The sequence below is a fragment of the Bos taurus genome, chromosome 3 (assembly GCF_002263795.3).
Source record: "Bos taurus isolate L1 Dominette 01449 registration number 42190680 breed Hereford chromosome 3, ARS-UCD2.0, whole genome shotgun sequence".
In the NCBI taxonomy this organism is placed as follows: domain Eukaryota; kingdom Metazoa; phylum Chordata; class Mammalia; order Artiodactyla; family Bovidae; genus Bos; species Bos taurus.
The window spans coordinates 50,821,668-50,847,380 of NC_037330.1; the positions used below are offsets into that span (position 1 = coordinate 50,821,668).

General features: G+C 36.6%; 1 protein-coding gene across 12 annotated transcripts in view; it reads left to right on the forward strand.

The window, feature by feature from the left end:
• EVI5 (ecotropic viral integration site 5) overlaps positions 1-25,713 on the forward strand; it is a 234,397-nt gene that overhangs the window by 134,122 nt on the left and 74,562 nt on the right. For 9 of the 12 annotated variants that reach the window (XM_005204328.5, XM_059885080.1, XM_059885083.1 and 6 more), the window contains 4 exons: positions 6,630-6,764; positions 12,342-12,482; positions 13,727-13,885; positions 25,064-25,210. In XM_005204328.5, coding sequence (XP_005204385.1) covers positions 6,630-6,764; positions 12,342-12,482; positions 13,727-13,885; positions 25,064-25,210 — 582 coding nt within the window. The remainder of the gene's footprint in view (positions 1-6,629; positions 6,765-12,341; positions 12,483-13,726; positions 13,886-25,063; positions 25,211-25,713) is intronic. The other 3 variants (XM_059885081.1, XM_059885088.1, XM_059885089.1) reach the window with 1 other exon arrangement.

Here is a 25,713-nt window from a genome sequence, read left to right on the forward strand (position 1 = left end):
GTAGCTACTTTGTTCATAAGCTTATTGGGCTTTCTGAGGATAGAGGCTGACTGGTATCCACGGAATGGGTTATCCCATTCAATTGAGTTTTTTTTTTTTTTTTAATGACTTAAAATCTTTTATTTCTCTAACTTGAGAGCACCATTTCCCCCTTTCTCTATCAAGCAATGAAAAATATTTGACTCCAAAAATAAAAAGCAAGAAACAAAAAATAAAACAGAACTTTTTAGTGCTTAATAGCAAATAGTATTACAGTTTTCAGAGATGAGCTGAAACTGACCTCGTAGAACAGAGAGCATAGTGGAAGAAGCAGATATTATTATATTCCTTTCATCTAAGTAGGGCAACACTGCAGCTTTTGTGGTTTGTCCAGCCCAGAAGGGAAGAATGAGAATGCTCTTGCCACAAGAAATTTTGGACCACACTTTCCTTAGAGCCTAAATCAGAATCTTTCAACTGATTTTTAAAAATCCTCTGCTGAGGTCACCCTTTGGCAAGCATTCACGTGGGAAGCAGCATCTTCACAGTTTTAGCATATTCAGAAAGATATGTCTCCATACATCTTCCCCAATTTCTTTGTCACCAGTTTTCCCTTTCTTTACATTGAACCAAGGCATGTCCAGCATTTCCAGTTCATTCACCATGGGCCACCCTTTGGTCCATATTCCAACCAAATTAATGCTAAACCCCCAACTCATAGCACTAAATGCAGAATCTCCAGTGAGTCAGTACTAAGTACTGATCCCAGTAAAAGCTTTTTGCTCAATAATGCATATGAATGTAATTGAATAGTTCTAGTTGCTATATACAAAAATTGATAATGAGATGAAATTGGCTTAGTGAAGTTAGGTTTATTTTGAATACTCTCTTAAAGTGTATCACTGCTTGTATAATTTTCATTAACATGTTTGTTCTAATAAACATGGAATTAAAACTTCTTTAATCTCAGTACAAAAGGAAAAGAAAACACCTGCCTGGGCCAGGTGGCAAAATCGTAAAAATGCTTCTACTACAATTTAGTATAAGCTGTAACGTAAAATACAGGTATACCTCAGATTGTGGGTGCAATTCCAGGCCACTGCAATAAAGCAAATATCACAAAAAGTGAGTCACACAAATTATTTGGTTTTCCAGTGCATATAAAAGTTAGGTTTATACTGTATTGTAGCCTATGAAGTATGCAGTAGCACTATGTCTAAGAAAAACAATGTACACACATTAATTAAAAGATATTTATTGCCAAAAATGCTAAACCATCATCTAAGCCTTCAGTGAGTAAGCTTTTTGTTGGTGAAAGGTCTTGCCTTGATGTTGATGGCTACTGACTTATCAGGGTGGTGGTTACTGAAGATTGACAATTTATATTTTTAAAAAGGCAAAGTGAAGTTTGTTACAGCGATTTTGATTCCTTTCGTGAAAAATTACTCTGTATCATGCAGTGCTGTTTGATAACATTTTGCCCACAGTAGAACTTCTTTCACAGTTGGGGTCAATACTCTCCAACCCTGCCAGCGCTTTATTAAGTGAGCATGTGTAATATTCTCAGTCCTTTGTTGTCATTTCAGTAATCCACATGCATTGTCACCAGAAGTAGATTCCATCTCAAGAAAGCATTTTCTTTGCTTATCCATGAAAAGGAACTCCTTGTGCAACTTTTACCATGAGTTTGCAGCAAGTCAGTCACATCTTTAGGCTCCACTTCTAACTCTAGTTCTCTTGCTCTTTTTGTTACATCTGTGCTTACTTCTTCCACTGGTCTTGAACACCTCCAAGTCATCCATGAAGGTTAGAATCAGCTTCTTCAGTTAATGTTGATATTTTGACTTTTCCCCATGAATCATGAATTTTCTTAATAGCACCTAGAATGGTTAATCTTTTCCACAAGGTTTTCAGTTTACTTTTCACAGATCCATCTGAGGAATGGCTCTTTTTTGACAGCTATAGCCTTACAAAATGTATTTCTTAAATAATAAGACTTGAAAGTCAGGATTATTCCTTGATCCTTGGGCTGCAGAATGGATATTGTGTTAGGAGGCATGAAAACAACATTAATCTCATTTTACATTTCCAACAGAGTTTTTGGGTGACCAGGTGCACTGTCAGTGAACAGTAATATTTTGAAAGGAATCTTTCTGAGCATTAGGTTTCAACAGTGGGGCTTACAGTGGTAAGCCATGTCATAAACAAATGTGCTATCATCAAGGCTATGTCATTGATTTTTAGAGAGCATAGACAGATTTAGCTTAATTCTGAAGGGTCCTAAGATTTTCAGAATGGTAAATGAGCACTGGCTTTGACTTCAAGCCTCTAGCTTCATTAGCCCCTAACAAGAAAATCAGCCTGTTCTTTGAAACTTTGAAGCCAAGCATTGACTTCTCTTCTAGCTATGAAAGCTTTAGGTGGTACCTTCTTCCGATAGGAGGCTGTTTCATCTACATAAAAAATCTATTGTTTAATGTCGTCACCTTCATTAATGATCTTACCAAAATCTTCTGGATAAGTTGCTGCAGTTTCTACATTAGAACTTGCTGCTTCAAGTTGCACATTTATTTTATGGAGATGGCTTCTTTCTTTAAATATCATAAATCAATCTCTTTTTAACTTCAAACTTTTCTTCTGCAGCTTCTTCACCTCTTTCTGCCTTCATAGAATTGAAGAAAGTTAGGTCCTTGTTCTGGATAAGAGTTGGGCTTCAAGGAGTGTTGTGGCTGGTTTGATCTTCTATCCAGGCCACTAAAACTATTTCCATTATCAGCAGTAAGGCTTTTGCACATTTTTACCACTTACATGTTCAGTGGAGTAGCACTTTTAATTTCCTTCAAGAACTTTTTCTTTGTCCCAACTTGGCTGTTTGGGACAAGACCCCTAGTTTTTGGCTTATCTTGGCTTGCGACAGGCCTTCCTCACTAAGCTTGATCATTCCTAGCTTTCAGTTTAGAATGAGAGATATGCAGAACTTCCTTTCTCTTGAACACTTAGAGGCCATTGTGGGTTATCATATGGCCTGATTTCAACAGTATTGTATCTCAGGGAATAAAGAGGCACAAGGAAAAGGGGAGAAATGCGGGGAATGGCTGGCTGGTCAGTGGAGCTGTCAGAATACACACAACATTTATCAGTTAAGTTCACCATCTTAAATGGGTGTGTGGTTCATGGCACCTGAAAACAACTGTGATTGTTTTCAACAACAGCAGAGCTCACTGATCACAAGCCAAAAATAATAATAATGAAAAAGTTTGAAATATTGTGAGAACTACCAAAATATGACACAGTGACTTGAAGTGAGCAATTGTTGTTGTAAAAAACAGCACCAATAAACTTGGTTTGAAGTAGGGTTGCCATAGACCTTCAATTTGTTTAAAAAAAAAACAATCTTCAAAGTGCAATAAAGTGAGGAGCAATAAAATAAGGTATGCCTATATTAAATAATACCCACTACACACTGTAATTAATAGTTAGATGGTCATATATGTAAGACTATTGCAGTAGTTCAAAGAAAGGTGAGAGCATAAATAAAAACAATGACTGTGAAGGTGGAAAGAAGCAGACAAATTCAAGAGGTAGCTGGAAGAAAAACTAAGATGTGGTGATTGATTTGGTATGGGTTGAGTTTAATCATAGTGGAAGTTTTTACTTGGATGGTTGTTAGATGATGGGATCCTTAGCATATAAGGAGGAAAAGATAAGGAGTCCAGTTTTGAAAGGTTGAATGTGAGGTGAGTGTGAGGCTAAACAGACGAAGAAAACCAGTAGGAAGTTGTTAATATGAATCTTTAGTTTATTAGAAAGATCAGGGTGAGAATACGGACTTGAGAGTCATCACTCTTTATATATCTGTATATCTGTCGATTTCTGTCTATATTTATTGTCCTTCAGTTCTGGTCATTCACTCAGTCGTGTCCGACTCTTTGCGACCCCATGAATCGCAGCACGCCAGGCCTCCCTGTCCATCACCAACTCCCGGAGTTCACTCAGACTCATGTCCATCGAGTCGGTGATGCCATCCAGCCATCTCATCCTCTGTCATCCCCTTCTCCTCCTGCCCCCAATCCCTCCCAGCATCAGAGTCTTTTCCAATGAGTCAACTCTTCGCATGAGGTGGCCAAAGTACTGGAGTTTCAGCTTTAGCATCATTCCTTCCAAAGAAATCCCAGGGCTGATCTCCTTCAGAATGGACTGGTTGGATCTCCTTGCAGTCCAAGGGACTCTCAAGAGTCTTCTCCAACCCCACAGTTCAAAAGCATCAATTCTTTGGCGCTCAGCTTTCTTCACAGTCCAACTCTCACATCCATATATGACCACTGGAGTTCCATTATTGTATGTTCCTCTCCCTCTCCACCCCAGCCACCACCTTTTTTTTTTTTTTAAACTATTTTGCAGGTCCTTCCTTGGTGATCTCATCCATTGTCTATATAGAATTAAATAGAGTAAAAATCTGATATACATTGTATCTGATACTGTCTTTGTATGGACTGTATTAGACAATGGATGAAATCACATAGGAGGAATCTACAAAATAAGAAAATTAACAGAAAGATTGAGAGAAAACACAGAATATAGAAACCCTGAGGCCTACTGATTGATACACACATATATATACACATAAACACATAGACATATCTATAATGAAGTAGTAGAACTGACAGAGCAGACAGAGAAGATATAAGGTAAAACCATGAAAGAGTAACACCTCGGAATCTGGGGGAGGAGAAATTTTTAATGAGTGGTCAGTTGTTTTAAATTCCATAGACTATCTGGTGAAACTAAGAGCTGAACAAAAGGGCTTTTCATTGAGTTTTTATATTGTTATTGGATATTAATACTGTTAGTGATTAGAGTAGTTTCATCAAAGGATGAAGGCTAAAATTAGTTTGTAGTGGATTGAGGAACAGCTGGAGAGAAGAGAAATAACATGTACACTGTAGAAAGAATCCCTTGAACAACAGAGGATGATTAGAAGTTTTGTAAATTTTATTGCTAAAAATTTGTTCCCAATATTGCTAGTCTTTTTTTTTTTTTTTTTAAACACTTGGTTGGATGGGTTGGTTTACACCAGATCAGTGGTTCCATTCTCATATTGGCCATTTGGGTTTGATGTGTTCCTTGGGCCCTCCTAATAAAGTTTTAACAAGTAAGCCTGAATTACTGTTGTCAGAGCTTTAGATTAAAGGCAAAAGATTCTAGTATTACTCATAAAATAACTATGATCTAATTAAACAAAAATCATGGCACCTGCATTTTGGATGCAGCCATTCTAAAACTGTCATTTTTCTGTTTGGTAAGGTAAGTATTTGCTAAGGTGGTATACCTATTGCAGATCTATTTCTTATATTGAAATACTGTTTTAATAGCATCCGAAAGTTACTGGGAGAAATAAAACTGAGTTTAAAAGTTCTCATTTGCCCAGTAGGTGAACTGTGCATTTTTAAAACATAACTTTTTGAGTAATGGGCAAGGGAGTACTGTATATTTTAATTAAGTATTTAATAGTTTTTAAATAGTTTTAATTTGCTATTTGTTTTGTTCCTAATATATTAGAGTAAAAAGACCCATTCTTTACTTATGTTAGTTCAGTAGAAGATTTTCTCTGTGACTCTTATTTTGGAATTTTGAGTTGTCACTGTTTTTTAATCATGTAGTAATTACTACGTGAATTAAATGTGAAGCGATAGTTTATTTTAGGAAGTCTTTTATAGTGGTAAATTAGATGTCTTTTTCCTTTTTTGAACATCTTTGTGTACAAACTAGTTTGAAAGGGGAATTCTTAAATAGCTACATTGGTGTAAAGTAGGAAAGGAGATGGAAGAGTTTCATCCTTTCATGGTTAATTTCTTTATGCAGCATCATTGCTTCTAACAATCTTTTTCATGAATATATTTAAAGAGATCAGTACATTTTTAACAGCAAATACATTTTTGTTCTTTTGGGATTTAGGATGGTTTACGTTATTATAGATGCCTTATTTTTATTCCTATTAAGTTAAAATAGAATTTTCAGTAAATGTCTGTAGTCTATATCAGTGCTGTCTAATATCAATATAATGTGAGCCACATATGCCTTTTAAAGTGCCATAATAAAAGGAATAACTAACAATGAAATTAATAAATAATAAATTTTATTTGATTAAATCAGTATTTTAACTCAGTACATTTGAAATGTTATTTCAACATACAATCAGTATTAAAATTAATGAGATATTTTGTCTTTTTATTTCACATTAAGCCTTCAAAATCCAGTTTGTATTTTATACTTACAACCTTTCTTAATTTGACTAGCCACATTTCAAGTGCTCAGTAACCATATATGACTGGTGGTTATGGTGTTGTTCAGTTCAGGTCTATAGAGCTGGAACAGATTCTTAGCATCTGGATGGACGGATAGATAAAAGAAGATATTTATCTTCTACGAATTGGATTCAATTATAAACACCTGATAATGTGATCATCATTATAGATATCAAACCTGGAATTTTTTATTTTCTGGAAAGGAGATAAGCTGGAAATACTAGGTGGATGGAACTTTTACAGTCTGGTTACCCTCAATAGCTGTATTGTGTAATTGCACTTATTTTTAATATATATACATGTTCAAACTTCTGAAAAATTTCAGTGTATGTCTATAACTTGTAGCATAAATGCAGTTCCAACTACAATGAAGATTTTGTGCTACAGCTGGAGAAGGAATTGGTCCAAGCCCGACTGAGTGAAGCTGAGTCTCAGTGTGCACTGAAGGAAATGCAGGATAAAGTTCTGGATATAGAAAAGGTAAGAACAACATGAAGGCTGTCATTCCCAAACTGGAGGGGACGTATGATAGATATTTAAGTGCTTATTGAGTGGTGAAATTTGGCATGGTTTTTTGCACATTAAAAATCTTACATGGTTATAAGAGAGGAAAGGAAAAAATACATGATTCCTATTTAATTTTTGTTGTTACCATACTGGTCAAAGCCCCATATTTTGGGTAAAAATAGAGATTAAAGTCCTTTTAGAGGGAAACAACCAGGATAATTTTGATATGAATGATATTTAATTATTGGAGAAAAGAAACTTAAGGAATAGAGATTAACTGTTGTCAAGATAAGTAGTACTTAACAGCCTTTAGAGTCACCCAACTATAGCTGACACAGTATCTCTCAGACTGCTGCTGCTGCTGCTAAGTCACTTCAGTCATGTCCGACTCTGTGTGACCCCATAGATGGCAGCCCCCAGGCTCCTCTGTCCACAGGATTCTCTAGGCAAGAATACTGGAGTGGGTTGCCATTTCCTTAAAATCCTGGGGCAATTGGGATATGAACTATAAAAGTCTACAACGTAGTAATATTACATCTTGGCCATTGACTGAATACTAACCCTTTTTTTTTAGTATATAAAATATGCTGAAAACATTCCTCTTAAGCACATTTCAGTTAATGTAATTAAACAGAAGGCAGCAATTTCCTTCTAGAAGAATTAGATTTAGCTCTGAAAAATTTGCCATATATTTGTTAAACTAATGTATGGAATACTTTTGGGTTAGTGTAGACCACAGTGTATTTTTGAATTTAAAACCTGTGCTAAACATGAGTAAAAAGAACTAAAATCATAACCACATTCATAGTTCTTTTAAAAATGAATATTACCATTTTTATCCCAACAGTATATAAATATATCACTTGCTTTTCTCCCAATTCAAGGTAAATTTTAAAAAATCCACTATGAAATTTGCATCCTCAGCACAAAATACACAAATATTCATTTTTTTTTTAGTTTTTATTTTATTTTTTAACTTTACCTGTGATGGATTCATTTTGATATTTGGCAAAACTAATACAATTATGTAAAGTTTAAAAATAAAATAAAATTACAATATTGTATTGGTTTTGCCATATATCAACATGAATCCACCACAGATATACATGTGTTCCCCATCCTGAACCCTCCTCCCTCCTCCCTCCCCATACCATCCCTCTGGGTCGTCCCAGTGCACCAGCCCCAAGCATCCAGTATCGTGCATTGAACCTGGACTGGCAACTCGTTTCATACATGATATTATACATGTTTCAATGCCATTCTCCCAAATTATCCCACCCTCTCACTCTCCCACAGAGTCCAAAAGACTGTTCTATACATTAGTATCTCTTTTGCTGTCTCATATATGGGGTTATCATTACCATCTGTCTAAATTCCATATATATGCGTTAGTATACTGTATTGGTGTTTTTCTTTCTGGCTTACTTCACTCTGTATAATAGGCTCCAGTTTTATCCACATCATTAGAACTGATTCAAATGTATTCTTTTTAATGGCTGAATAATACTCCATTGTGTATATGTACCACAGCTTTCTGTCTTGTTTTTCTTGTAAAAGTAAATTTGTTTAAAGAAAGAAATTAACCATTGTTTTCAAATATTATAATAGTTTTATCTGCAACAGTGTAGAAATAGACTAGTTAAATAAATACGTAAGCATTTCAGGTTAATTTTCATCTGAGTATAACTGTTACAGCTTTCTAAGCTACAGAAAACCATCACAGTTTATATAGGAAGATTTTAGCTGGAGATGTACTTAAAGAAGTTAACTTACCTCTTTTGAAGGTTATTAAAGTACAGATGAGTAGTGGAAATAGAAACACTTTTAGGTTTCTCATAACCTCAGACTTGAGAGTCTGTGTTCCAAATCACAAATTCTGAATCTCTGTTTTCTCATCTATAAAATCATAGATGATTTGGGTTCTGTGTTGCATTTGTTTCTTTTACCCTTAGGTAGTATCTAGCCGTTGATTGAGAATCTCATAAACAATGGACATGAAAGAGCCTCAAATTCTTAACTGTTTCTTAATGAAATAGAACAGGGTATAACTACAGTTAATAGTGGAATAATTGTGCTAGAAATCTACTTGCTATTTTTATATTATCTTTGGAAAACTTTTTCTCCTATTTGTTGAGAAAAAAGCCAAAAAAAATTTAAAATGCCTAATGGGGAGTATTCTGGGCTCCATGATTTAGTTAAGAGTCTGGATCTTTCTCTTTTGAATATTTGGAAGAAGGAAATGTTCTTGGGTCCAATTTAAAAATAGATTTTTAAAGTAGCTTTGTTGGTATTCATGCATCCTATGGTTAATCTGGGGAGGCCTTACAAATAGCTGTGAAAAGAAGAGAGGTGAAAAGCAAAGGAGAAAAGGAAAGATATAAACATCTGAATGCAGAGTTCCAAAGAATAGCAAGAAGAGATAAGAAAGCCTTCTTCAGCAATCAATGCAAAGAAATAGAGGAAAACAACAGAATGGGAAAGACTAGGGATCTCTTCAAGAAAATCAGAGATACCAAAGGAACATTTCATGCAAAGATGGGCTCGATAAAAGACAGAAATGGTATGGACCTAACAGAAGCAGAAGATATTAAGAAGAGATGGCAAGAATACACAGAAGAACTGTACAAAAAAGATCTTCACGACCCAGATAATCACGATGGTGTGATCACTGACCTAGAGCCAGACATCCTGGAATGTGAAGTCAAGTGGACCTTAGGAAGCATCACTATGAACGAAGCTAGTGGAGGTGATGGAATTCCAGTAGAGCTATTTCAAATCCTAAAAGATGATGCTATGAAAGTGCTGCACTCAATATGCCAGCAAATTTGGAAAACTCAGCAGTGGCCACAGGACTGGAAAAGGTCAGTTTTCATTCTAATCCCAAAGAAAGGCAGTGCCAAAGAAGCATTGAGCATTCTTTGGCATGCTCAAACTACCGCACAATTGCACTCATCTCACTTGCTAGTAAAGTAATGCTCAAAATTCTCCAAGCCAGGCTTCAGCAATATGTGAACCGTGAACTTCGTGATGTTCACGCTGGTTTTAGAAAAGGTAGAGGAACCAGAGATCAAATTGCCAACATCCGCTGGATCATGGAAAAAGCAAGAGAGTTCCAGAAAAACATCTATTTCTGCTTTATTGACTATGCCAAAGCCTTTGACTGTGTGGATCACAATAAACTGTGGAAAATTCTGAAAGAGATGGGAATACCAGACCACCTGACCTGCCTCTTGAGAAACCTGTATGCAGGTCAGGAAGCAACAGTTAGAACTGGACATGGAACAACAGACTGGTTCCAAATAGGAAAAGGAGTTCGTCAAGGCTGTATATTGTCACCCTGTTTATTTAACTTACATGCGGAGTACCTCATGAGAAACACTGGACTGGAAGAAACACAAGCTGGAATCAAGATTGCCGGGAGAAATATCAATAACCTCAGCTATGCAGATGACACCACCCTTATGGCAGTAAGTGAAGAGGAACTCAAAAGCCTCTTGATGAAAGTGAAAGTGGAGAGTGAAAAAGTTGGCTTAAAGCTCAACATTCAGAAAACGAAGATCATGGCATCCGGTCCCATCACTTCATGGGAAATAGATGGGGAAACAGTGTCAGACTTTATTTTTCTGGGCTCCAAAATCACTACAGATAGTGACTGCAGCCATGAAATTAAAAGACGCTTACTCCTTGGAAGGAAAGTTATGACCAACCTAGATAGCATATTCAAAGGCAGAGACATTACTTTGCCAACAAAGGTTCGTCTAGTCAAGGCTATGGTTTTTCCTGTGGTCATGTATGGATGTGAGAGTTGGACTGTGAAGAAGGCTGAGCACCGAAGAACTGATGCTTTTGAACTGTGGTGTTGGAGAAGACTCTTGAGAGTCCCTTGGACTGCAAGGAGATCCAACCAGTCCATTCTGAAGGAGATCAGCCCTGGAATTTCTTTGGAAGGAATGATGCTAAAGCTGAAACTCCAGTACTTTGGCCACCTCATGTGAAGAGTTGACTCATTGGAAAAGACTCTGATGCTGGGAGGGATTGGGGGCAAGAACAGAAGGGGATGACAGAGGATGAGATGGCTGGATGGCATCACTGACTCGATGGACATGAGTCTGAGTGAACTCCGGGAGTTGGTGATGGACAGGGAGGCCTGGCGTGCTGCAATTCATGGGGTCGCAAAGAGTCAGACACAACTGAGCAACTGATCTGATCTCTGATGGTTAATTTCTTCATGCAAGATAGTTATTCTTAAAATACATATACAGTAAATTTCTGGATTTCAGTTGAGAAAATATTTAAAATCCATCACAAAAAATGTGTAGTTGGCAAGAATAACTTTATTCAGCCATCTCTGTGGGCTAACATGTTAATGAAATATTTCAGAGATAGAAAATTTTGTAGACTTGGAACTTAGTTTACTCAAGGAACTTTTATTAGAGCCTAATTTAGAATTCTTTGGTCATTCCTGAGAGCAGTTTAATACGGCAACCCTATATCCGAAGATGGGTCTTTCAGGACCCATCTTGTACCCTTGAAGGAAATACTTAGATTACCTTAGAACTAATTTCTTGAGTATTGATTAGTCACAGTAGTGACTAATGTACAAATATTTTATACTCCTTTTCCAAAGTGGTGTGTTGAAAAAATAAAACAAAATTTGAACTGCTCTCTTCCATAAATCCTTAAAATATAAATGATGTTCATGCTTTGTTTGAAGTCCTGATCAGAGGTTAGTATGTTTATTGCCATGTTGAAAAACATTTTTAATCTTGTTGCTCCATAATTCTGATTAGTGTTTTATTAAAACAGAATTAGATTCTCAGTGTCCTTAAAATTAAAGACAGTTCCTTCCTGGTGGGAATGTGAAACATGCAACTGCTTTTGAAAAGTTTGCCAGTTTCTTAAAAATTAAATGTAGAATTACCATATGATCTAGCATTTCTGCTCTTTCATATATACTCAGGAGAGTTAAAAACATATATCTACACAAAAACTTTTACATAAATGTCCATAGCAGCGTTACTCATAGTAACCTCAAAGTGGAAACAACTCATATTTCCATCAACTGATGAATGTATAAATAAAATGTCGTATATCTGTACATTGAAATTATTATTTGGCAATTTTAAAAAAAGATGAAATTTGAAAACATGCTGAGTGAAAGAAGCTAGTCATAAAAGGCCATAAATTGTATGATTGCATTTGTATGAAATATTCAAAATAGGCAAGATCGTAGAGACATACGTTAGTGATTGTCAGGGCCTGGGGGTGTAGAAAACATAGAGTAACTGCAAATGGGCATAGGGTTTCTTGGGGGTGATTAAAATGTACTGAAATTAGTTTGTGATGCTGGTTGCATAACCCTGTGAATACTCTTAAAAACGGCTGACTAATAAGTTTCATAGTTTGTGGATTATATCTCAATAAGATTGTATCAAATTAAGCACAATTACATATGAGATAAAATAGCTCTTGTTATTTTGCTGTATTATTGTATATGCTATATTTTATTCTTTAAATTAAAAAAAAATCCCCAATTCTCTCTTGCATTAGAGAAACAACTCCTTTCCTGATGAGAATAACATTGCAAGACTTCAGGAAGAACTCATTGCTGTGAAACTGAGAGAAGCAGAAGCTATTATGGGTTTGAAAGAGCTTAGACAACAAGTCAAGGATTTGGAGGAACACTGGCAGGTATATGAGTATATTTTGTGTGCCTTTTTTAAAAAAAATGTAAAACCTGAATATCCATTTTGTATAAATTTGAAGTAGTTAACGACCAACACTAGGGTTTGAGTTTAAAGTGAGAAAGACTATTAGGTACAAAACTGAGAGCATTTAGAAATTGAAAGTACTTTTAAGCTTTTTTTCTCTTTGATTTTTAGAATTAAGTAAAATGTAAAATAGAGACCAAGTCATATTTTTGTTGTCTTATTATACCATTGTGATTTATGTTAACTTTTTCTAAAGAACTAAGAGAAAATATTTTTTATATTATACTTATTTCTTCTGTTGTTAATTCATTGGTCATTATGAAACATCAGAAGGGTGTGTGGCATCAACATAAATTTATGAATTTGTAACTTCTTTTGAAAATGGTTTTATCACAAAATAAAATAGACATTTAGTTGGTTATATGCCACAAATTTATTCACATATGAGGGAAACTACTGATAAGTAGCAAAAAAAAAAAAAGAAAAATAGAATCTATAAGACAGAAGGGAAAACAGAAAGGAAAAAAACTACGTATTATTTCAGAAAGTGATCTTGGTATGAATTGGGGTGGGGAATATATCTAGCAAAGTTCTTTACATTGCCATGGCTTTTTTTTTTTTTTTTTAAGAAACATCAGACAGCAATAAACTGGAAATTAATTAAAAACAAATGAAAGAATTTTTTGAGAACAGTGTTCTTAATTTCTGCTATTGTTTCCCTAATTCATGAATGGTTCCATTTCCCCCTTTTCCTGGGATTTCATTAAAAAATAATGTAAAAATCTCTCAGGGAAAAATGAGGATAAAAATTATATTTTTTACAATAATTAATCTACAGAATAAAAACATGTTTGAACTGTATCTGAGTTTATACTCCAAATCTGCCACTTACTGGCTGTGGGACCTTTCTGGAGTTACTTAATCACAATTTCCATTTTCTTTTCTGTACAGTGAAAATAATAGCGTTTAACTTTTAAGATTTTCTGGGAATTAAATAAAATGACACATATAAAGTGGGTTATACAGCACTGGGCCTGAAATAAGTGCTCAGTTAATTTGGCTTTTATTTATAAATATATATATATATTTATAAATATATAAAAGTATATATTATATAATATTATATATTATATATATATAAGTATATATGTTTATATATATATAAAAGTATATATAGTACTGGGAATATTTGTTGCAATAAAATGTTTTTTTTTTTAATTTTAGCGCCACTTAGCTCGTACTACTGGGAGATGGAAAGACCCACCTAAGAAAAATGCCATGATTGAGTTACAAGATGAACTGATGACCATCCGACTTAGAGAAGCTGAAACACAAGCAGAAATAAGAGAAATAAAACAGAGGATGATGGAAATGGAAACACAGGTAGCCTGATAACTTTAAAAATTATTGTTAACCCATCAAAAGTTTATGTACAAATTGTATCATCCTTACAGTAGAGCTAAAAGGTGGACATATGAAACTATCTCATCTACAATTTTCTATCCCAAATGAAAAGGACTAAAATGTAATACTATATATATATATATTTTTTGGCCATGCTATGTGGCATGCAGGATCTTAGTTTCCCAACCAGGGTTTGAATCTGTGCCCCCTGCACTGGAAGTGCAGGGGCAATTTTGACCACTGAACCACTAGGAAAGTCCCAAAACCCATATTCCTTGATGGCAGAGATTTAGTGTCTTCTTTAACTCTTTCAGCAAAGTTGAAGCAAGTCGTAAAACTCTATTTGACTTTGTTTCCTTATTGCAAACCTAAAAGGGAATATTCAGGTTGAGCAAAATTTCTTAACACAACTTAACATTTGGGGCCAGATAATTTTTTATTGTGAGACTGGCCTGTGCATTGTAGCACGTTTAGCAGCATCTCTGGCCCCTAACTACTACCACATCCCTCTACCCTCTATTCAGAAGCACCACACCCCCACCTCCCTATGATGGCTGAAAACATCTCCACACAGATGTCAAATGTCCCCAGGGAGGCCAAATTGCCCCTGCTTGACAACCACTGATACAGAATGTAATGTGAAGGATGCTTCCTAAAATTGTGTAATGTGGTGACTCTGAGCAGTCAGTTCCAAAGTTATACTTCTCTTGTCCCCTGTTTCTCTAGTAAATACTATCTCAGATATTCTTGACGTAAAACCTACAAAGTCCTTTTTATGACACCCATTTGCATTATAAAACTACATTTGGGATATTTGGTTTTTATGTGGTACATCTATTCTCTGTAATGTTATTTGGTTTTCAGAATACTTTTTCAGTCAGTAGGGGGCATAGTTAACTCATATATCATTCTATACACGTAAATGTAAAATCATCATCCCAACTTGAATGTGATAACACAGATATGTAAATCCTTTAGAATAAGTATATCTTATTTTACATTGTTCACAGAGTTATTTCATGTGTTTTTCATTGTAGTTAAAAATAATAGTAAGATTATAAAAAGTAGAAATCTGGCTTTATGATGGGCACTTTTACTCTTATGATCAGATTTTATCTCAATATAAATATTAAATATGCAGCCACAACTTTTTAGCCAGTGTTCAGGATTTATTTCAGAGTAACTATAGGTAAATGAGTCAAACTCAACAAATGTAGTTTTTCGAACTTATGAATACAAAGCAGTGTGTAGCCATCAAAGATCTTATACTTGAAAAATCAGTCATGCACAAACTGTATTTAAATTCACTATATAAGATGAATGTTAACTAAATTTACTGTGGTAATCATTTCACAATATATGTAAATCAAGTTATGCTGTACATGTTAGACTTATACAATGCTGTATGTTCACTTCAGTTGCTCAGTCATGTCTGACTCTTTGCAACCCCATGAATCGCAGCACGCCAGGCCTCCCGTTCCATCACCAACTTCCAGAGTCCACCCAAACCCATGTCCATTGAGTTGGTGATGCCATCCAACCTTCTCATCCTCTGTTGTCGCCTTCTCCTCCTGCCTTCAATCTTTCCCAGCATCAGGGTCTTTTCAAATGAGTCAGCTCTTTGCATCAGGTGACCAAAGTATTGGAGTTTCAGCTTCAACATCAATCCTTCCAATGAACACCCAGGACTGATCTCCTTTAGGATGGACTGGTTGGATCTCCTTGCAGTCCAAGGGACTCTCAAGAGTCTTCTCCAACACCACAGTTCAAAAGCATCAGTTCTTCGGCGCTCAGCTTTCTTTCTGGTCCAACTCTCACATCTATACATGACCCGGGAAGAACCATAGCCTTGACTAGATGGACCTCTGTTGACAAAGTAATGTCTCTGCTTTTGAATATGCTATCTAGGTTGGTCATAACTTTCCTTCCAAGGAGTAAGCGTCTTTTAATTTCATGACTGTAATCACCATCTGCAGTGATTTTGGAGTCCAAAAAAATAAAGTCAGCCACTGTTTCCACTGTTTCCCCATCTATCTGCCATGAAGTGATGGGATTGGATGCCATGATCTTAGTTTTCTGAATGTTGAGCTTTAAGCCAACTTTTTCACTCTTCTCTTTCACTTTCATCAAGAGGCTCTTTAGTTCTTCGCTTTCTGCCATAAGGGTGGTGTCATCTGCATATCTGAGGTTATTGATATTTCTCCCGGCAATCTTAATTCCAGCTTGTGCTTTCTCCAGCCCAGCGTTTCTCATGATGTACTCTGCATAGAATTTAAATAAGCAGGGTGACAATATATAGCCTTGACGTACTCCTTTTCCTATTTGGAACCAGTCTGTTGTTCCATGTCCAGTTCTAACTGTTGCTTCCTGACCTGCATACAGATTTCTCAAGAGGCAGATCAGGTGGTCTGGTATTCCCATCTCTTTCAGAATTTTCCACAGTTTATTGTGATCCACACAGTCACAGGCTTTGGCATAGTCAATAAAACAGAAATAGATGCTTTTCTGAAACTCTCTTGCTTTTTCGATGGTCCAGTGGATGTTGGCAGTTTGATCTCTGGTTCCTCTGCTTTTCAGCCAGCTTGAACATCTGGAAGTTCACGGTTCACGTATTGCTGAGGCCTGGCTTGCAGAATTTTGAACATTACGTTACTAACGTGTGAGATGAGTGCAATTGTGTGGTAGTTTGAACATTCTTGGCATTGCCTTTCTTTGGGATTGGAATGAAAACTGACCTTTTCCAGTCCTGTGGCCACTGCTGAGTTTTCCAAATGTGCTGGCATATTGAGTGCAGCACTTTCACAGCATCATCTTTTAGGATTTGAAATAGCTCAACTGGAATTCCATCACCTCCACTGGCTTTGTTCGTAGTGATGTTTTCTAAGGCCCACTTGACTTCACATTCCAGGATGTCTGGCTCTAGGTGAGTGTGAGTGATCACACCATCATGATTATCTGGGTCGTGAAGATCTTTTTGTACAGTTCTTCTGTGTATTCTTGCCACCTCTTCTTAATATCTTCTTAATATATTAATATCTTTTAAATATCTTCTGTTAGGTCCATACCATTTCTGTCCTTTATTGAGCTCATCTTTGCATGAAATGTTCCCTTGGTATCTCTAATTTATCAATAAAACTGGAAGCACTATATAATTCAGAAATTTGTAATTAGAGAATTAAATACAAATTGCAATGGAGAATAGGACAGGACAATTAATTCCAACTAGGTGGTTTTGGAAAACCTAGAAGAAATTTGGAAAGGAGAAAACCTTCTTAAGGAATTTGTATTTTGCACTATTCCTGACTAATAGATATGGTTCCTAAATGTCAAGGCATGTACTGGTGATGATCCATGATGCTTTCTCATTGCAAAGTGAGAAAAATAAATAAAAATAGTGTGATGTGTTGATTATCTAAAGAATATTGCATTAAACACCCATGTATCCAGCATCCAGATTAAGAAATAGGTCCTTGCTGATACATGTAGCTCCAGTTCCTTCATTTTAATGACTTTTAGAAAAGTGCGCCTGGTAAGTATACCTTAGTTTATGGAGCCACTTTCCTCCTTGTACTGACATTTGCTATTACAGACATTGCTGCCCTGAACATTCTTGCATGTTTCCTTGTGTATATCTCCAATAGGAGTTTCTTTAGTACAGAGGTTCTTATCTGTTTTGTGTGCCATGCACCCCTTTGGGAGCCTGAAACCTATGAACCTCTTTTCAAAATAATATTTTTTAATGCATAAAATAAAATATATAGGGTTGTGAAGAAAACCAGTTATATTGAGGTACAGTTACCAAAATACAAGTTTGTGATATAGAGGGCAGACACAGAAACATACATAACATATTCCCATTGCAGGAATCAGTTTTTTCATAATTTAGATTTTTTTGTACCTGAATTAGATTGTACTGTAATTTTCTTTTGTGGGGAGACTTTTATCTGGTTTTGGCACCAAGGTTATAGTAAGCTTGATAAATGAGTTGGGTTGTATTTAACTTTTTCTATTCTCAGAAGTTTTTTGTAAGATTGAAATTACCTGTTACTTAAATATTTGCTGGAATTCATTCCTTTTCTTTTAACTCCTTTTTTTTTTTTTTTTTTTTTGGTCATGGGGTAGTTGAGATCTTAGTTCCCCTACCAGGGAATGAAACCCCTGCCCCCTGCAGTGGAAGCAAAGACCACTGAACCACCAGGGAAGTCCCTGGAATTCATTCCTTTAAACAGTCTTGTCTTTTTGTTTTGTGGGCATGTTTAAGCGATACATTTGAAATTCGAATCTTTAGATGAAGTGGACAATTTCCTAGAGAAATACAATTTGACTTGATGTGACTTTTGCTTGTTTTTTCCTTGAGCTTCTGGGACCTGTGAATTTGTGACTGCCATGAAATTTGGAAATTTCTTAGTCATCATTTCATCACATACTTATTATCCCACACTCTCTTCTTCAGGAATTCCAGTCGTACTTACATTAAATTGTTGATGTTGTCCAGCAATTCTTGGTTATTCTTTGCCTTCCCATTATTTTTCCTCATTGTATTTCAGTTTCTGTTGACTGACCTATTTCTCTTGATTTATCACTAAGTTCATTGATTCTTTCCTCCACTTTGTGAGTTATCTGATGAGCCATTGAAGGCATTCTTTACGTCTGTTACTATGCTTTTTACTTCTAGTATTTCCTTTTAATTCTTACAGTTTTCATTTCTTTGCTGGTGTTACCTATCTGATGTTGCATATCTTTCTCCTTTCCCATAGAGCCCTTAATTTAAATTCCCTGTCAGAAAACTTCAATATCTGTGTCATATATGAGGCTGGTTCTGTTGATTGCTTTATCTCTTGGAAGTGTTTGGTTTTTTACCTTTTCCTATGCTTTGTAATCTTTTTTTTTTTAAACTAGATGTGCATCTTGTGTAGGAGAGTAGACTAAAGTAAATGGTTTGTATGCCTGGAAACGGGTACATCTTTCCTTCTACTGGGCCTTTAATGTGGGGGGTTTGAGTTAATACAGTCAGGAGTTGGGCAGGTTTGAGGTTTGTTGTTTCTGTGGTTACCCTCATTGCACCACAGGCTTCAAATTCCTCTAGCAATGTCTTATTTTTAGGTTAGGGGCTGGTTTGCCAGAGGGTTTTCTCACTATCTTTAGGTCTGCCCTTTGCACAGCACTTGAGGAGTTGTCAGTCCCCAGCAGTGTCCCACTGTTACTTTTGTTCCACAAGAAACTGGAAGAGCAGGGAACACGCCTGCCCTGTTGTTCTGAGAAAGCCACAGTCTTTCGCTGCATTAGTGTGTTCCTGTATCTGGGGCATCTGGCCTCCGTGCTCGGGTCCTGTGTGTGTTAGTCGCTCAGTCGTGTCTGACTCTTTGCAACCCCGTGAACTGTAGCCTACCAGGCTCCTCTGTCCATGGAATTCTTTAGGCAAGAATACTGGAGTGGGTTGTTATGCCCTTCTCCAGGGGATTGTCCCAACCCAGGGATCAAACCCAGGTCTCCTACATTGCAGGCAGATTCTTTGCCATCTGAACCATCAGGAACCCTATTCCCAAGCTATAGTCCAGCCCCTTCCCCAGATGCACTTGTTTTCCCAGTGCCCAAGGGACAGCAGTGTTTGTTGTCCTGCTCCAAGCAAATTAACCTTTGGTTCCCTAGAGGAGATAAGCAAGGATTAGTGCCCTTTCCCCCTCCCTGAGGCCTGTACTATGGAGATCTCTTTCTTAAGACTCTCATCCATCTTTTCGGTCTGTTCTGTTGAAGAAAAATGTACAAGAGTTTGTGAACTGTTTTGTCCCCACAGGCTCCACACTTTCTAACCAGCCCATACTTATGCTCCACCAGTTTGATATTTATTCTAGCTGAATTATTCTTAATGGCTTCTAGCAGCATCTGCCATGTCCCTTCTTAGATTTGGGGCTGGTTAGTTATCCTGTGACCTCTCAGTGTGTTCAACAGTAGTCATGAACTTAGAGTTTGGCTGCCCTTATTTTTTTTTAATTGAAAACCAGTGTTCTTTCTGACTCTACATCCTCAATCAGAAATCAAAAGTCTTTATTATGATGTGTTTGAAGTTATTTTATTTTATACTCTCTCTCTTCTTTTTTTTCCGTTTTTTCCTCCTTTCTCGCTTTTTATTGGGTTTGTTTTTCTTTTTCTTTTTATTCAGCTCAGTCGCTCAATCATGTCCAACTCTTTGCGGCCCTATAGACTGCAGCACACCCAGGCTTCCCTGTCCATCACCAACTCCCAAAGCTTGCTCAAACTCATTTCCATCGAATTGATGATGCAATCCAGCCACTTCATCCTCTGTCGTCCCTTTCTCCTCCAGCCTTCAATCTTTCCCAGCATCAGGGTCTTTTCCAATGAAACAGTTCTTTGCATCAAGTGACCAAAGTATTGGAGTTTCAGCTTTAGCATCAGTCCTTCCAATGAATATTCAGGACTGATTTCCTTTGAGATTGACTGGTTGGATCTGCTTGCAGCCCAAGGGACTCTCAAGAGTCTTCTCCAACACCACAGTTCAAAAGCATCAGTTCTTCAGCACTCAGCTTTCTTAATGGTTCCAACTCTAACATCCATACATGACTACTGGAAAAACCATAGACGGACCTTTGTTAGCAAAGTGTCTCTGCTTTTTAATACGCTGTCTAGGTTTGTCATAGCTTTTCTTCCAAGGAGCAAGCGTCTTTTAATTTCATGGCTACAGTCACCATCTGCAGTTATTTTGGAGTCCAAAAAAATGAAGTCTCTTACTGTTTCCATTGTTTCCCTATCTATTTGCCATGAGTGATGGGACTGGATCCCATGATCTTCATTTTCTGAATGTTGAGTTTTAAGCCAGCCTTTTCACTTTCCTCTCTCACTTTCATAAAGAGGCTCTTGAGTTCCTCTTTGCTTTCTGCTATAAGGGTGGTGTTATCTGCATATCTGAGGTTATTGATATTTCTCCCAGCAATCTTGATTCCAGCTTGTGCTTCATTCAGCCCAGCATTTCACATGAGATACTCTGCATATAAGTTAAATAAGCAGGGTGACAATATGCAGCCTTGATGCGCTCCTTGCCCAATTTGGAACCAGTCTGTTGTTCAATGTCCAGTTCTAACTGGACATACTTCTTGACCTGCATACAGATTTCTCATGAGGCAGGTAAGGTGGTCTGGTATTCCCGTATTAATTTGACTTTTATAATTCCTTTTCTTTTCTACTAGTGTTTGTTACCTGGGAAAAAAAATGCTTCCCTGACGGAACAAAGTCTAAAGTTACTAATTATCTCTGGTTTTTTCCAAACTGTATTAGGTCCTTAGAAGAACTCCCATGTGCTCTTGCATCTTCTAGTCTTATATCTTACTATTATTGTACCTCCAAATTCCTATTATTTTTTTACCTCCAAATTTCTAGACATTATTGTCTTATGGAGTCAATATTCCTGTGGTTTTGTCTGAAAAGTGAAAATGAAAGTCGCTTACTCGTGTCCAACTCTTTAAGACCCCATGGACTGTATAGTCCATGGAGTCCCCATGCCAGAATACTGGAGTGTGTAACCTTTGCCTTCTCCAGGGGATCTTCCCAACCCGGGGATCGAACCCAGGTCTCCTGCATTGCAGGCAGATTCTTTACCAGCTGAGCCACAAGGGAAGCCTGTGGTTTTGTCTACCTGCATGCTATTTTTTTGCTCTTTATTCTTACTTTTATTTAACAGTTTCCTCCCAGTTTCAATTATGAGTTTTAAACTCTCTCACTTTCTTAAAATAAATGTACTTTCCTCTGTGATAGTTAGCTGAGTATACTTTTATAGGATGAATTTTTTTTTTTTTTAACACTACCAATTTTTCCTGTTGAGATGTCTGCTGGATATTTCACTTTCCACCTTCACAGATACTGTTTTTCCCTTGATTTGCCTCTGCTTTACTTTAGCATTCTATAAGTTTTGATATAATATATTTTGATAAGGATTTATTTATATTTATCCCAAATAGTATTTGGGACTAATTGTGCTTCCTAGGGTATAGATGCATACATGATTTTTGTTGTAAAAATTCTCAATTTTTACAACAATTATCATCTTCTTAAGCCATCACAGCTCACTTTTTTGGGGGGAGGGCACCACCTGTAAAGTATATTTTATACCCCTTTATTCTTTTTTCTATCTCTTGACATCTTCTGGGACACTAATTTTTTCCTCATTGTGTCTAGTTCTTAGATGCTTAGTTTTATCTGACTTTTTCCGACCCCATGGACTGTAGCCTGCCAGGCTCCTCTGCTCATGGGAATTCTCCAGGCAAGAATACTGGAGAGTGTTACCATGCCCTCCTCCAGGGGATCTTCCCAATCTAGGGATCGAACCCAGGTCTCCCACATTGCAGGCAGATTCTTTACTGTCTGAAACACCAGGGAAGCCCAAGAATACTGGAGTGGGTACCCTTCCCTTCCCCAGGGGATCTTCATGACTCCGGAGTCAAACCAGGGTCTCCTGCATTGCAGGTGGATTCTTTACAAGCTGAGCTACCAGCGAAGTCCGACTCTTTATGACCCCAGGGGCTGTAGCCTGCCAGGCTTCTCAGTCCATGGAATTCTCCAGGCAAGAATACTGGAGTGGGTTCCCATGCTCTTATCCAGGGGATCTTCCCAACCCAGGGATCGAACCCAGGTCTCCTGCATTGCAGACAGATTCTTTACTAACTGAGCTACTGGGGAAGCCCTCATTATGTTTAATCTCCTATTTAACCCTTTAATTGAATTTATTATCAGTGTCTGTTAATTTTGGAAATTATATTTGGTTATCTTTCAAATTTGCTGATATTTTGACAGTGACTAGTTCTTTGTTTATGCTTCTTTTTATGTTTAATATGTAAATATGTAAACTATTTTGTATAAAATCCTTATGTGATTTTTATCTAGAGTTCTTAAGAATCTAGCATATTTTTTGTCTGCCATTTCTCACTCATAGTCAATTCTTGGGTTTTAATTATTTGTGTGAGTATTTTGTAATTTTGGAGCATGGAATGGTATTTAGGGGTACAGAGAGGAGTTTTGGAGTGTATGTTGAAGGGGTGTCCCTCTGAAGTATAGTTATTTGTTTTAATGATAAGACAGAGATAGACAGAGATAAGATAGATAAGATAGAGATAACACAGTAAAAAGAGGTTGTGGAACATTTTGAATATGGTTAAGAAGTTCACTCTTAACTTTGTAGACAGACAGTGTTCATTGATTGAAAGTGAGAAGAAGAGAGTAGAGGATGGTCACAGGAAGGAGGCATTACTTCTGTGGGTCAGGAAGATGAATAGTGAAAATAAAGAAACCTGGAAGTGGTAGAAAGTGTTTGAGCTTAAATCTATCAGGTGATACAGATTTTAAAATGAAAACTGGAGGCAGGATCATTTTCATAGAATGAGATAGAATAGTAATAGTAATAACCGAGTATTTGTTAAATGTCTTCTATTTCAGGCATTAGGAGAGAACTACTTTCATAAGCTTTTCTCATATAATTCTCACAACACAGCCTTAAAAGTCAAGCAGTAATATCTCCACTCCTATCAGTATACTAAAACTTGATAGAATTAGATAACTTCACCAAGATTGAGGAATTGTTAAATGAGGAGCCAGATTTTTGCCTGTGTTTGGTTATGAAAATGCCTACTGTTTTCTTTCAGGACCCTAATAGAGTAATTTAGAATTGAGAGAATCAAGCTGAGTCAAGCCTGAATATGAAAACTACTTCATGTCAGTGAATTCACTATCTGTAATGTTAAGGTCCTATAGTAAAGGGAACTATATTCAACATCCTATAATAAACCATAATGGAAAAGTATTTAGAATGGGGCCGGGGGGGCGAAATATATATATATATACATATATATGTATATATATATATAATTGAATCACTTTGCTGTATCCCAGAAACTAAAAGGGCTTCCCTGGTGGCTCAGACAGTAAAGAATCTGCCTGTAATCCAAGAGACCTGGATTCAATCCCTGTGTCAGGAAGATCTCCTGGAGAGGGGAATGGCAACCCGCTCCACTATTCTTGCCTGGAGAATCCCAGGGACAGAGGAGCGTAGGGGGCTACAGTTCATGAAGTAATTGTAAAGACAATTAAATGAGAAATAGATAGTATTTTGCATATGGTTTTCTTTAAAAAAAAAAAAAAAAAGTATTATTGTTGTGTAGTCACTAAGTCTTGTCCAGCTGTTTTGAAACCCCATGGGCTGTAGCCTGTCTGGCTTCTCTGCCTATGGGATTTCCCAGACAAGAATACTGGACTGAGTTGCCATTTTCTTCTCCAGAAAATCTTCCCAACTTAAGGATCCATCCCAAGTCTCCTACATTGCAGGAGATTCTTTACCACTGAGTCACCTGTGAAGCCCTGTGTACGTTTTTCAAATGAAGAAATAGAAATTAGACATTAATTAGTTTGTTTAATTACCAAATGGTAATCCAGAATTCAAAGCTAGTCCATAAGCCATAAAAACAGACTGTGCTATACATTGTAGGAATGTAGTTAACATGACACAGTTTGTGACATCAAAAAGTTTGCAGTTCAGTAAGTATCTTTTCAGTGGTATCTTTTCAGCGATCTGTGCTTTCTTTTGTGAACTGGAAAGGGGAGTTATTAAATACATCATATCTCTGTATCTATCTGTTTATACCATATTGCCTATTTCAGAAATTAATACCTATAAGTTCTATATAAACATCCTTATAGTTAAAAGATATTTATTGTATGAATGGTAAATGGATCTTTAATGAAAGTTTCTAATGTGAACCTTACGCACTTTTGATTTTTAAAGCAGTTTTATAATTTTTTTAAGTATTTAACTATTTGTTGAATAAAATAGACCTATAACTAACAATAACATTGAAAATACTGCTGAGACATAATATACACACGTAGAAATTTATAAGTTTTGTGATAGTCATGTCTGACTCTTTGCCACCCTATGGACTGTAGCCTGCCAGGTTCCTCTGTCCATGGAATTTTTCAGGCAAGAATACTGAAGTGGGTTCCCATTCCCATCTCCAGGGGATCTTCCCAACCCAGGGATTGAACCCTGGTCTCCTGCATTTCAGGCAGATTCTTTACCTTCTGAGCCACCAGTTTTTTATCTGTATTCTGATATTTATATTTTTATCTGTATTCTGTATTTATATTTTTAATTCTTAGAACCAGATCAATAGTAATCATCTTCGAAGAGCAGAGCAAGAGGTGATCAATCTACAGGAGAAGGTGCAATATCTTTCTGCACAGAACAAAGGATTGCTTACCCAATTGAGTGAAGCAAAGCGCAAACAAGCAGAGATTGAATGCAAGGTAAATATATCAACTAGCAAGTTTATGTTTTAGTCAATATAATAATGTTTTTTTGTTTTTGTTTTTATCTCATCACTGAGTACATTATCATAAAACTAAAAGAAGCTAGTCTTATTTCCTACTTTTCCTGAACTTAGTTTGGCAGTTGCTTTTGGGCCAGGTTACCTCATCATGCTCTGGGTAAATTTCAGGCTGGAAACCTCATTTTCAACCACATGGTTAGGAAATTAAGTTAACCAAGTGATTGAAGGTTGGTATCTCTGTTGACCTGTAGCCCTTTAAAACTGAAACTTTTAATGTCTCAACCAGAAAGATAGGTAATTTAGAGAAGTTGGGTCTACTCTGCTTTGATTGGCACCTTATTAGTGAGCTGTCAATATTGATATATGTTTTCTGGATAGAGAATAAAAGAGCTGTGTGTGTACCCAAGGGTTGGCAAAATTGTACGCATTTCAAGTTATTATTTTAATCAATTAAATTTTTTATGGAGTGTTTGGATTCAT